The 14633-nt window shown below is 38.0% G+C and overlaps 1 protein-coding gene across 8 annotated transcripts in view; it reads left to right on the forward strand.

The window, feature by feature from the left end:
* The first annotated feature begins 505 nt into the window (after positions 1-505).
* Positions 506-14633, forward strand: part of AGL (amylo-alpha-1, 6-glucosidase, 4-alpha-glucanotransferase) — a 69692-nt gene continuing 55564 nt past the window's right edge. For 3 of the 8 annotated variants that reach the window (XM_032262909.1, XM_032262916.1, XM_032262915.1), the window contains exons 1-5: positions 1220-1312; positions 1389-1538; positions 11062-11272; positions 11800-11966; positions 13773-13976. In XM_032262909.1, the coding sequence (XP_032118800.1) occupies positions 1457-1538; positions 11062-11272; positions 11800-11966; positions 13773-13976 (664 nt within the window). In that variant the 5' untranslated portion in view covers positions 1220-1312; positions 1389-1456. Of the gene's footprint in view, positions 832-906; positions 1313-1388; positions 1539-11061; positions 11273-11799; positions 11967-13772; positions 13977-14633 lie in introns of those variants that run through there. The other 5 variants (XM_032262913.1, XM_032262910.1, XM_032262912.1 and 2 more) reach the window with 5 other exon arrangements.

Raw genomic sequence — 14633 nt, forward strand, 5'->3', positions numbered from 1 at the left:
CAGACTGGCCACACCTTACCTACTGTGTCTGTATCAGGAACATGTTTCCCGTCTGTTAGCACTAGAAATGATGGACACGTGTTGGATGGAATGTCAATGGTGTAGCCAGGTGTCTTATTTCATACACTTAGAAGTCAGGGCTCTGAGAACTTAGGCCAAGTAAAAAATATTATAACGAAGAAACAAAACATGTGGTGGTACAAAAGGCACTGGAACCTGGGTCATTTGCCCCTCACCATTCAGCCCTTCCCACCAAAAGATCCTACTGTGCAGCTCAACCCAGCTCGCAGCCTGGTACCGCAGGATTTTAATGAGCAACAGTGAGTTCGCAAGCTGTTCGAGGCAGACCGCGCCTCGGCCGCTACGCCTTCCTGGTGGCGAGGAGAAATCGCGGCTCCCGGCCTCGGCCTCAGCCTCGTCCAGTTCCCCGGGCCCGGAGCCGACTGAGACGGTGCGGTGCCCACTCTCTCGCGAGACCAGCGGTCGGGGCGAGCGAGGAGAGTCTCCCGGAAGTGGGCCAGCGGACGCTCCGCTCCCACCTGGGGCGAGTGTGCGCAAGGCCTGGTGGGGTCCTGGGTGTGCCCTGGAACCTGCGCGAGGCTGAGTCGCCAAGACGCTGCCTGTTCCTCGCGCAGCCGCCTCGGCCCTGCCCCGGCCGCCGCCGCCCCTCCCTTTGCCCTTCACGGCGCCCGGCCCTCCTTGGGCTGCGGCTTCTGTTCGCGGCTGGGTAGCCAGCCTTTCCCCTTCTTCTCCCGGTCCCCTCCCCCGACCCCAGCACTGGAGTGGCGAGTCCCGCAGTGCCCCAGAAGCCGCACGTATAACTTGCTCGGCGTAAGTGCTAGGAATGCCGCTGGCCTCGCGGGGAAACGCATTCTTTCTATCTATAGCTCGCTCTGTACATCCTCTTCTACGGCAGCTATTCCAGGGGCAACAACTGCTTCCCTCTGTTCTCATCTCCCCATTGGTGGCTGGCGACCCGAATTTGGGAATGGGGAGATCGCCCACCTGTTATCTTTGAGCAGACTAATCTCTTGTAAGCTGAAGTGCCATTCAGTCTACAGAGCCCTGTGGCTTGGGGCTGGGAATAGTCCCCCTGACTTCAGGCTTTCGTGAATGTATTGCTTTTCTCTGAGAATGCTCTAGGTTTTAAATTTTTTAATTGTAAGAATCTATAATACAGCATTTTTATTTCGGTCTTATTCGTTGTGCTCAAAGGCAGGAAACAACTATTAATTTGCCTTCTCGAATCTTATTTGTTATAAGATTCATTCTCTTTCGTTGCTCTGCTAGGGATAAAACACACTTCGAACATGTAAGTGCCACTGTCAGCTCTGGAGAGTTTAAGGCAATAGTTATTTTCGATGTCTTAATTCCTTTTTGTTTCATAGGGATAACTCATTGGACTGTGGAGTTCTTTTAATTCTTCTGAAAGGTTTCAAATCTTCTAGAAGCCAAAATGGGACACAGTAAACAGATTCGAATTTTACTTCTGAACGAAATGGAGAAGCTGGAAAAGACCCTCTTCAGACTTGAACAAGGTCAGTATAAAGTTGTTTGGTTCATTTGTGTCTTTTAAACTTTTAATTCATTGGCAGTCCTGTCAAATTTTTTAAAGCTTTAAGATAAATATTATTTACAGGGATCTTTCTAAAACTTGATTTGTGCAAAGATGGCCCTGTGTTGTCTATATATCATTAATAAATGTTGATTTGAATTAAAAATATTTTATATCCCTCATGTTAGGATAAGGATAAAATAGTTCACTTTTCTCTGCATACTAATTCCCACTAAAGATTGAAGTTAAATATATGATCAGAAGATTGACCATATTATTTCTAATAGCATTTACTATTAAAACTTGGTAAATTACTTCCTATGTAATTTCGCTTTGGGTATGTCTGTAGTTTTGCCTTTATATAGCTCTATCTCTTTTCCTCTGTTGAACCTTTGAATTGATAAAATAGATAACAGCAAAAAGTATAGTAAACTATTGTTTATGTATATCAAAAACCTCTCAAATGTGGATAAGGTAAAAGCTGAAAATATTTTCTTATCAAATAAAAAGTGCAATAATTCATCAGGTTATGTTGAAATATAGTTGAACTGTATTTAAAAGATCAAATTATTTCCCTACAAGACTAGTTAATAGATGCTTTATTTTCTTAGCCTTTGTAATTTTTCAACATTGAGGAAGTATAATATATGAAAAATGCAATCCCCCTTATCAGTGTACCAAATGGATGTTGATGGACATAAACATTTTGAAGGAATGTTTTAATTTCCCTAATGTTTTAAAAATTGAATTTTTGAAAATAATTTCATACATGAAATGTGTTATCTTCATACCAAATCCTCATCTTTTTCCAACTTTGGCATTTTAAATCACTGAGTACCGACTCCATTTTTGGCTTTCCTGACTCTGCACTTTCCTGGTTTTTTTTTTTTCCCCTGCCCTGTTGTGTATTCTTGTCAACTTGGTGTCTCTTACTGGGCTCTCTTCCTTTCACTTTTTAATTAATTATGGGTATCTTCTAGGAATTCTTTATTTTTCTGTCCTCCTGCTTTCAAAGAATTAACTACACAGTCTCATGGCCTCAACTGTTGCCTCTGTGCTGACGACTCCTTTTAGAGGAAAGGCCTTGAGATTTCTTCTTCTTGGAAGCTTTCAGAGTATGATGACAAGGGTAAAGAGCCAGAATTCTCCTGGCTCTGCTGCTAACAAGCTGACTTGGAGAAAGTTACATTAATTCTGAGCATTGGTTTCTTTTTTTCTTCTTCTTTTCTCCTTTTTTTTGAGACAGGGTCTTACTCTGTTGCCCAAGCTGAGTCCTGTGGCATGATCCCAGCTCACTGCAGCCTCGACTTCTGAGCTCAAGCAGTTCTGCCTCAGCCTTCTGAGTAGCTGGGAGTACAGGCATGTACCACTATGCCTAGCTAATTTTTTTTTTTTTTTTTAAAGAGACTAGGTCTCACTATGTTGCCCAGGCTGGTCTTGAGCTCTTGGACTCAAGCAACCCTCCCTCCTTGGCCTCCCAAAATACTAGGATTACAAGCATAAGCCAACAGTCCGGGCCCCAATTCTGATCGTTAATTTCTTTCTTTCTTTTTTTGTTTTGTTTTTATACATATTCTGCTTATGTAGCATTAATTTCTTTATTGGTGAAATGAAAGAGGTGATTTCTGTTCTTCTACCTTTCTAGGTTTTGAGGCTCAAAATTAATAATATGTGGATTTTTAGTAACAAAGCCCTAAATAAATATAAGGCATTGATAGCTCACACTATGTATTTCCACCCGGACCTTGGCTTCTACCTGATATTATGCAACAAAATGGCATTAGGATAGCTCAACTTGGATATGCTTAAATCTAGCATGTCCAAAACCATCTCCTCCCCATTCGCAATCCTTCTTTATTTCTCAGCTTCCCTGTTTATTTTTGTGGCATCTCCATTTTTATAGTTCCCAGGGGAGAAACCTTATATTCTTCTTTGATGATTTCCTCTCTTTTCCTGTAATCTCTTTTTAAGCTTGCAATTTCTTTCCAAATATCTCTGATTGCCTGTCTATCTGTATGCCTGAATATATATGCCAGAATAATCTTATTCAGTCTGTTTCCTTTTTATTAAGTGGGATATATAAAATCAAATTTAAATACCTCTGTCTGACTTCTTATACATTCTGTAATAAGATTACACCTTCCTTAGCCAAGATTGTATCTCATTATTCTCCATCATTAATGTAATACATCTTTAAAGTTGCCCAAATCATTCTTGTTAATTCCCTTCTCAGTGATTTTTCTCATGCCTGTCCTTATACCCCTACTCCTGTCAGATTCCTTTATATATGTTGAATCCCATTTACTGTCAGTCTGTGTGTTGCCTAAGTTTCAACTTTCAGCTAGAATTCCACCTCCTCTGTGAGGTTTTTCCCTAATATTTTGCTGTCTGCTTTCTTTGATTTCCAATTACACAATGAGCACAGAACTATTAAGTACTGAATAATGAAGCAGTGTCTAAAAGCTTGTTAGCCTTACAGTGTCAGACTAGGGTTTAAAATCTGTGAGAATTGATGAGGGCAGGTGACTGACACTTGTAATCTTAGTGCTTTGGGACGCTGAGGCTGGAGGACCACTTGATGCCAGGAGTTCATGGTCAGCCTGGACAACATAATAAGACTTTTTATCTCTACAAAAAAAAGAAACAAGATTAGCTGAGCATTATGGTGCTTGCCTGTGGTCCCCAGCTACTCAGGAGGGTGAGACAGAAGGATCGCTTGAGCCCAGGAGTTAAAGGCTGTAGTAAGCTATGACCCCACCATTGCACTCCAGCCTGAGTGACAGAGTGAAACCCTGTCTTTAAAACACAAAAATAAAGGGCCAGGCGTAGTGGCTCACACTTATAATCCCAACACTTTAGGAGGCCGAAGTGGCCAAGTTCAGAAGTTCAAGACCATCCAGCATGATCAACATGGTGAAACCCGTCTCTACTAAAAATACAAAAATCAGCTGGGTGTGGTGGTGCATGCCTGTAATCCCAAATACTTGGGAGGCTGAGACAGGAGAATTGCTTGAACCTGGGAGGCACAGGTTGCAGTGAGCCAAGATCACACCATTGCACTCCAGCCTGAGCAACAAGAGCAAAACTCCGTCTTAAATAAGTAAATAAATAAATAAATAAAAATAAAGTCTGTGAGGCTAGGGACAGCCTTACAAACCTAGTGCAGTAGGTAGCAGTTAAATAATTGCTGATTGATTACTAAAACTCCAGCAAAAAATGTACATTCAGCTAACCTATTTGAAGAGGGAACCATGAAAGATACGGAAAAAGAATGATGTGACTGACTTTAAAACTCTGGTTAAAACCAGTAAATTTATCCAAATGTTATGAATGAGAATGTTACCTTTTTTTGCAGTAATGGGGTGATCATATTATTTAAGAAGATAATTTGAAATGTGAACAATGAGTTGAAGAGAAGGGACATGGGAGACAAGAAGCATTGAGAAGGCTATTTAAAAAACACATCTGGTTAAAAAAAAAAAAAGGGTTTAACAGAGTCAGAGTTGAAAAAGAAAGGACAAGGCTGGGCATGATTGCTCACACCTGTAATCCCAGTACTTTGGGAGGCCAAGGCAGCGGATCACCTGAGGTCAGGAGTTTGAGACCTCCCTGGCCAACATGGTGAAACCCTGTCTCTACTGAAAATACAAAAAGTAGCCGGGCATGATGGCAGGTGCCTATAATCCCAGCTATTCGGGAGGCTGAAGCAGGAGAATTGCTTGAATCTGGGAGGTGGAGGTTGCAGTGAGCTGAAATTGTGCCACTGTACTCCAGCCTGGGCAACACAGCGAGACTCTGCCTCAAAAAGAAAAAAAAAAGAAAAAGACAGGGCAAAGTGTGAGTTATTTTTAAATTTAGAGGACTTGGTAACCAATCAAATGTGAAGAAAAACTGGCAATTTTTGGTTTTTCATATTTAATTGGTCACCAAAAACTTCATAAATCTTTCCTTCTCTCTTTTCCACAAGAGGGAATTCTTTCTCTTTTTCAAGACTCATATTTCTATAGATTCTTCCAATTCAACAAGTTTAAGACTAAATAATGATCTTTTCTAGACAAATCATAGTTTTTTCCTTTATTTCCTATCTCATTTAGTGTCAGAATAATGAACAAAACCAGGCCGGGCACAGTGGCTTACTCCTGTAATCTCAGTACTTTGGGAGGCTGAGGCGGGTGGTTCACCTGAGATCAGGAGTTCAAGACCAGCCTGGCCAACATGGCGAAACCGCATCTCTACCAAAAATACAAAAATTAGCCAGGTGTGCTGACATGCGCCTGTAGACCCAACTACACAGGAAGTAGAGGTGGGAGAATTGCCTGAACTCAGGAGGCAGAGGTTGCAGTGAGCCGAGATCATGCCATTATACTCCAACCTGGGCAACAGAGTGAGACTCCATCTCAAAAAAAAAAAAAAAAAAAAGAAGAAGAATGAACAAAATAAGTACTTCCTAAATCTGGAATTCTTCCATCTTTTAAATAGGTTGATCAAATTTAGAATTTTTACTATTTTTTAAAGAAAATAGTTATACATGAAGGTTCTTTGATTAGAAGCTTGAGTTTCCATAAATGGAGTGGAGGGAAAAACACAGAACATATTTATTTACAATAATAGTTTAATCACTCATCATACTAGTTGCCTACTAGAGAGATATGGCTGCCAGGTGCAGTGGCTCACGCCTGTAATCCCAGAACTTTGGGAGGCAGAGGTGGGTGGATCACCTGAGGTCAGGAGTTTGAAACCAGCCTGACAAACATGGAGAAATCCCATCACTACTAAAAATACAAAATTAACCAGGCATGGTGGCACATGCCTGTAATCCCAGCTGCTCGGGAGGCTGAGGCAAGAGAATCGCTTGAACCCGGAAGGCAGAGGTTGCGGTGAGCTGAGATCGCATCATTGCTATCCAGCCTGGGCAACAACAGCAAAACTCCATCAGAGAGAGAGAGAGAGAGAGAGAGAGAGAGAGAGAGAGAGAGATGGCTAATACAAGTAAAGTAGCCTAGTGTTAGTATGAGGAATAAGATAGCCACACCATGTACTGCTATGACCTCAGCTAATTTTAGCAAACTGAGTGATTAACTATGGAATCTGACCTACTCTAGGTCCTCTGATGTTTTATTTACTGTATATAAAAATTTTAGTTTCAGTGATTTGCATTAGATGTCTACAGAGTGGCTATGTAACCCTTGGGGAATGCACTGATATATCTATTCGGCTACAGAAAGAAAACATAACTTCCTTCCTTCCTCCTTTCCTTCCCCCTTTCCTTCCCTTCCCTTTCCCTTTCATTCTCTTCCTTTCCCTTTCCTTCCCTTCCCTTGTCCATCCCTTTCCCTTCCTTTTCCCTTTCATCTTTCCCTTCCTTTTCCCTTTCATCTTTCCCTTCCCTTCCTTTCCCTTCCTTTTCCCTTTCTCTTCCCTTTCCCTCCCCTTCCCTTCCCCTCTCCTTCCCTTCCCCTTCCCTTTCCCTTCCTTTCCCCTTCCCTTCCCGTTTCTTTCCCTTCACATTACCTTTCCCTTCTCCTTCCTTTCCCCGTCCCTTCCCATTTCTTTCCCTTCACATTGCCTTTCCCTTCTCCTCCCTTTTCCCTTCCCTTTCCCTTCCCTTCCTTTTCCCTTCCCTTCTCTTACCTTTCCCTTCCCATTACCTTTCCCTTCTCCTTCCTTTTCCCTTCCCTTCTCTTTCCTTTCCCTTCCCATTCCCCTTCCCTTTTCCTTCCTCTTCCCTTTCCTTTCCCCTCCCTTCCTTTTCCCTTCCTTTCTCTTCCTTTTCCCTTCCCGTCCTTTTCCCTTCCCTTTGCCTTCCCTCATTTTTCACATCCCTTCCCTTTCCCTTCCCCTTCCCTTCCCCTTCCCTTCCTTTCTTTTCCTTTCTTTTTCTTTTCTTTTCTACCAATTTTAGTTTTTTAAGTCCATTATATGTTAACAACATTGAATTATGTTAATATATGAATTATGCTCTCAGTTTGTATGTCAGATAAATTATAAACAAAAAAGGCATACTCAGAAGAAAATGTAGAGATTGTAGTTCTGGAAGGGGTTTACAATCACTCCCTCATTTATTTGCAGTATGTTGCCATGAATTGTACCTTCACCTAAGCTAGGTTAAGTAACTTTATAGGTTATATTATCTTAAATAACAGAGTCTCTATATTACTTTGTAAGGAGAGGTAGAAAAACCAAGAACAGCTCTTTTAGCTCACAGGAGTGATCACACTTAAAAGATGAGTTAGAAAGTGCTTGAGATTTGTCCTTTTCAGGAATAACAAATAGCCTTAGATAGTATGATACTTAGAAAATATTTTCAGAAAAAAATAAATACTTAACTCTTTGATGTAAACAAGAGTGAGAAAGTTAAGTGCCTTTTTGAAGGAAATTGTGTTGCTCTGGAACAGAGTTTGGCACACATTTTCCTGTAAAAGTTCAGATCACAAATCTTTGCAGCTTTTCAAGCAGTGCACTCCCTATTGCAGGCACCCGACTCTGCCAGTGTAGCAGGAAAGCAGCCATGGGCAAACATACGTGAATGGATGTGGCTGTGTTCCAGTAATACTTCATTTACAGAAATGGGAATTGCGCTGGATATACTTTGCCAACCCTTGCTATAGCAAAAACATTTTGAATATATATTTTTAGAAATGCTTCTTCCATTGTCATATGATTTTACCCAAAATAAATAGAACTTGAAATCTTTTAATCACTTTATTACAAAATATTAAAACCAAGACTTTTAAAAATAATGAAATTTATTTAGTTACATTGTTTTCACTGAGAGATATTATCAATATTAATTTTTAGTGAGAGCCAAAGGTTTTTTTCTGCCCACTACTAAATAAAATTTATTATTTAAATATTATTTGTTTCATTTGTATCTTAACCCATTTAGCTAATTTTTATGTTTTATAATTTACATAGTCTATTAGAACATCATGCATATATATCATATAAACAAATGACTTATTTGGGGAATTACTGGGGCTTTTTCCTGAAGGTAGAGGACTGATCCAAATACTGTTTTGGAGATTTTAGATGAGTTTTAACCTTTGCACTGCAAGTTCTCTGAATCCTTGTGTAATTATAAAAACAATATTTGTATAAACCTAATGGGAACAGGTTGTACAAATATACCCAAACAGCTAATCTCTGCTATTTGTACTTGTTCAGAATAACACCATTTCTCCTGATGATTAATTTAATAATTCTTGTGAAGATGTAGATATTTATGCTTCTCAGTCACTAAATATTTTAGTTCATGTTTTAATTCTTTGTGTAATTATTTATTAGTCTATCTCTCTAATAATTGTAGCTCTAATTTTAAAATGATTTCCCCAATTATAAAATTATGCAAATGTATAAAAAGCATTTTTTTCTGTTTTTTGCTTTAAAAAAATTTGGATTGTACTATCTAAACAATTTTTTAACCTGCTTTTTCCCCCTATTTTTACTATTATTATGGTATATATATTCTACCTCCCTGCCTACTGCCGTGTTTCAGCCATGACTTTTTTCTAGAAGACATTTTAAAAGCTCTACATAAATGTGTAAAATGTAACAAAATAAAGTAAAGGTGGTTATTAATTTTTTTTTTGAAATGGAGTCTTGCTCTGTTGCCCAGGCTGGCTTGCAGTGGTGCTATCTCGCCTCACTACAACCTTTGCCTCCTGGGTTCAAGGGATTCCTCAGCCTCCTGAGTAACTGGGATTGCAGGTGCTCACCACCACACCCAGCTATTTTGGATTTTTAGTAGAGACAGAGTTTCACCATGTTGGTCGGGTGGTCTTGAACTTCTGACCTCAGGCAGTCCTCTTGCCGTGGCCTCCCAGAATGCTGGGATTACAGGCATGAGCCACTGTGCCCAACCAAATATCTTTTGATAGCATAATTTATGTTGGCTTTATAATATGCCAGCTTGCAGATGTACCATAATTTATTTAATAATTGCCAATCATTAGATATTTAGTTGTTGTCAGTTTATTTAATTTCAATAAATGAGGCTGTGATAAACATCCTTACACATAATCTCTGTTTACATCACTGATAATTTTCTCCAAAAAAATTTATATAAAATTCCTAGATCAAAAAATATAAATTCTTAATACATTAATGCCAAATTGTATTATAGAAAAAGTACATGTAGATGCTTAGAGAATAAATTCTTGTTTTCACTGTATAGCATTTCTTAATGTCTTTTGCTGAAATCTTTTGTTCACAGAAAATATCCCTATTAGTATATCATCTTTTATTACTTTGTCGGATGTTTAATAAATCAAGCATTATAAATTATAAATAATACGTATTAAATTTACAAATGTTAGTTTTTTTTTCTCTCAAAAAAGCTCCTTAGACATTAAAGATTTTACTCAGTGGAGCTAAACTTTCCTGCCTCACCAGTTATTATTGCCCATTATTAATTGAAAGTTATATTGATGTTTAAAATTTTTATGCATTATATTTCTAATGAACTTGACAATAGTCAGAATTTTCACATTCTAATAATTATAAAGAAGGTTTAAAGTCTGCTTTAAACCAACCAAAACTTTTCTTTCGCAGTACAGTTTTAACTGTAATGTTAAAACTTATGGCAAAATACTTGTAACACAGTGCACAATTCTAAGATGTGTTTTTTAAAAAATAACCTAACTTGGGTAAAAGTAGAAATGGATTGGCTCTCAGGATTACAAGAACAGCTTTAATAACTAAACCATGAAGAGTAGGGATATAGGCAGTAGTCTGTTGGAGGAGCTTATGCTGGCTCACAAGAGCTGATTGTGCACGTCTTTTCCCACTTCCACGTTCAATGTTGTTGTGTTGGTAATTTAAGATTGTCCATGTCAGGGTTATTTCCACCAAAAAGTTAGCAAACACTCCAAGTCAGGGGTTCCCACCACACTAGTCAGTTGTTAAATCTTTGTTAACACATCACTGGACTTGAGCAGACATCAGTCGGGTTCAGATGCCTCCAGAGCTCTATTAGAATCCTGAATTCTACATATATAGAGGTTGACTTCTGTCAGTGAAGACTAGCTTTCTCACAGTATGGTAAGATAATTGTCCCATGGTATCAAGTTTTACATACTGTCACATACTTTCTGACACTATAGAGAAACTTGCTTTCTCAGTTGTAGTTGGAAAAATACTACAGAAGGTCTCTGCTCAGATGCCTACCGCTGGGTACTTAATTCAGGGGTGAGGATGGGGATCATGGTAAATGAGGTTATATAAGAATTTGCACATCCCAAAGTTGTTATGTGAATTGGAATGAGTTTCCAGGAAAGGAGAAAGAGACATTACAGAGCAGACAGCTCTGTAATGTTTACTATACTTGCTAAAATACAAAATTTGGCTACATTGGAATACAGAATAGTGCCAAAACAGCATTAGGTTTGTGGAGTTATTTTAAATATAAATGAAAAATCAAGATTTTTAAATACTTTAAATAAAACACCTATTTTCAATGTAGTAATTTAAGTTCTACAATGAGTTTTTTAAATGTGCTTTTTATTTAGGGTTTGAACTACAGTTCCGATTAGGCCCAACTTTACAGGGAAAAGCAGTTACTGTGTATACAAATTACCCATTTCCTGGAGAAACATTTAATAGAGAAAAATTCCGTTCTCTGGATTGGGAAAATCCAACAGAAAGAGAAGATGATTCTGATAAATACTGTAAACTTAATCTGCAACAATCTGGTTCATTTCAGTATTATTTCCTTCAAGGGTAAGTCAGGTGCTTTGCATGTGAGAAAAAAAGTTAATTTATTCTGTAATTTGAAGTTACCTAACTTGTAAATGTTACTGTATGAACCATCGCAGTGCTTTCTTGAGATGAAAATAAAATATTGTTTTTTGATTTCTACAAAGTAATTGTATGGCCCATTGCAAAGTATCATGTAAATGTATTTTAAGTAATATCTTAAAACTCTGTAGTCATGTCATGCAACCTGATTATACGTTGCTGTTTATTTTTGTGCCCTTGTTATTACTGATAAGTTTTAGTTTATTTTTCATTAAACCAACATTATTGGATATTTTATATGTTATATATGTAATTATGTAGGTTGTGAAAGGGTAAAAGTAGCTTTTTCATTAAGTTTTATTGCAGCTTTTAAAACGATTTTATATGCTTAGAAATAAATATATTTTATTTGGGACAATTAACCTTTTAGTTAGAGTCAGACTACATTGTATGAGGATCGTTTTTTCTCTCACTGACTGAAAAGTTTTTTGTTTTGTTTTCTCTCTTAGAAATGAGAAAAGTGGCGGAGGTTACATAGTTGTGGACCCCATTTTACGTGTTGGCGCTGATAATCATATGCTACCCTTGGACTGTGTTACTCTCCAGACATTTTTAGCTAAGTGTTTGGGACCTTTTGATGAATGGGAAAGCAGACTTAGGGTTGCAAAAGAATCAGGTAATGTCAGCTTGCTTTCTTTTTCTTATTAAAAATAAATAAATAAATGTAATTGTCCTCTGTGATACAGATTTCAAAGGTTTTGTTTATTAGTCCGTTCTCTCATTGCTGTAAAGAACAACCTGAGACTGGGTAATTTATAAAGAATAGAGGTTTGACTCAGAGTTCCACAGGCTGTGTAGGAAGCATGGCTGAGGGGGCCTCAGCAGTCATGGTGGAAGGCAAAGCGGAAGCAGGCACATCTTATATGGCCAAAGAAGGAAGAAAAAAACAAAGTGGGAGGTGCTACACACTTTTAAACAACTAAATCTTGTGAAAACTCCCTCTCTATCATGAGAACAACAAGGGGGAAATCCACTGCCATGATCCAATCACCTGTCACAAGGCCCCTCCTTCAACACTGGAGATTACAATTCAACATGAGATTTGGTCAGGGACACAAATCCAAACCATATCCTTTTGCCTCCACTTTTAATTTTGTTTCTTAATATACTTAGTAATACAAATAGAACCATATGAAATTTTTGATACTTAACCATTTTTAACTTATAAAAATGGCAAATTTTGTGGTTCAGCTTAAGAAATGAAGGAAAGCTATAATGAAATAATTACCATTTCTAAGACTTTACCACATAAAAATCAGAATAAGCTACTGAAAAGTGAAGGAAATTTTATTATTATTGTGTATCATTTGAATTCAACAAATATTGATTAACTATCTTTTGTGTAGACGATATGTGCTACCATACATACTAAGAGCAAAATGAAACAAGTTATATTTTACTCTTAAGCAAAGGGCAATATTAATTTTTTTGTTTGGTTGTTTGTTTTGTTTTGAGACAGGGTCTCACTCTGTCACCCAGCTGGAGTGCAGTGGTACAATCTCAGCCCATTGCAGCCTCCACCTCCTGGGTTCAAGCAACTCCTGTGTTGTCGCCTCACTAGTAGCTGGGATTACAGACCTGCACCACAACACCTAGCTAATTTTAGAATTTTTAGTAGAGATGGGGTTTCACCATGTTGTCCAGGCTGGTCTTGAATTCCTGACCTCAAGTAATATGCCCACCTCAGCTTCCCAAAGTTCTGGGATTATAGGCATAAGCCACTATGCCCAGACACACACATACACATATGTATATTAAATATATATAATTAAAACATACATATTTTTTAAGACAGCGTCTCACCGTGTCACTCAGACTGCAGTGCAGTGGCCCAGTCTATTTTTTGTAGAGAGGAAGTCTCACTGTGTTGCCCAGGCTGGTCTTGAACTCCTGGGCTCAAGCAATACTCTTGCCTTAGCCTCCCGAAGTGCTGGGATTACAGGTGCAAGCCACTGCACCTGACCTCAATATTAATTTTCTGCTTTTGAGTATTGTATGAAGAAAGGAATGAGAAGTTCACTGACATGATCAAAACAGAATACAATTACTATAGAACATTAAAAGTAGTAGAAAAACGTGTTGATACACTGTTAGAAGTTAAATTTTCTACATGTAAGTATATATATTTTCTAATAACTAAGCAGTGTGTGTGAATTTCTTCAAATATCATCTCATTATCTCTGTCTCATATATGAGGACACTGATGTCTTGAAAGATTTAAATAAACTTGCTTAAAGTCTCTTGTGGCAGTTAGGATTTAAACCCAAGTGTTTGACTTCTTTTCCGGTAGCATGCTTACCTTGCTATTTGTAATTACTTAAGAAAGTTTATATATTTTCTTCATTTTAGGCTGGTGTGGTTCGTTTGTTTTTACAGTGGTTTGTTTTTTGTTTGTTTGTTTGTTTGTTGCTTTGCTTTGCAGGTTACAACATGATTCATTTTACCCCACTGCAGACTCTTGGACTATCTAGGTCATGCTACTCCCTTGCCAATCAGTTAGAATTAAATCCTGACTTTTCAAGACCTAATAGAAAGTATACCTGGAATGATGTTGGACAGCTGGTGGAAAAACTAAAAAAGGAATGGAATATTCTTTGTATTACTGATGTTGTCTACAATCATACGGGTATGAGCTTCATTGACTACCTTCATAAATTTTGATGAGAATTTATACAGACACACAAACGGGAGAAGGGAAGGGAAAAAAGAAAGGGAAAGGAAAGGGCTAACATAAATTTTAAAAACACAAATGATGATTAGATGTCCTTCCATTTAAAAAATTTTTTCTTTCAAAGGTAACATTCTTAATTGAGAATAAAGTCAATATGTAAGTATTGTGCATCTGATGCTTATAAATACAGGAGCGTGATCATAGAAGGAACATAATGATCACATATTTCAACTTAGAGTACAGTAGGCCTCCCTTATTTGTGATTTTGCTTTCTGAGATTTTAGTTACCTACAGTCAATCACATTTCAAAAATACTAAGAAATTCCAGAAATAAGCAATTCCTAAGTTTTAATTTTCATGCTGTTTTAAGTAACATGAAAAACTATCATGCCACCCTGCTCTATCCCACCTGGAATGTGACTCATCCCTTTGTCCAGCGTATTCATGCTGTAAACACTACTTGCCCGCTAGTCATTTAATAGCTTGCTCAGTTATCAAAAAACAAAATATATAGGGTTTGGTATTATCTGTAGTTTTACACATTCACTTGGGGTCTTGGAAGGTATCCCCTAAGGATAAGAGGGAACTGCTATTAATACTTTGCCAAGGAAT

Source organism: Sapajus apella, unplaced genomic scaffold, assembly GCF_009761245.1.
Source record: "Sapajus apella isolate SASKATOON/1434 unplaced genomic scaffold, GSC_monkey_1.0 scaffold133, whole genome shotgun sequence".
NCBI lineage: Eukaryota > Metazoa > Chordata > Mammalia > Primates > Cebidae > Sapajus > Sapajus apella.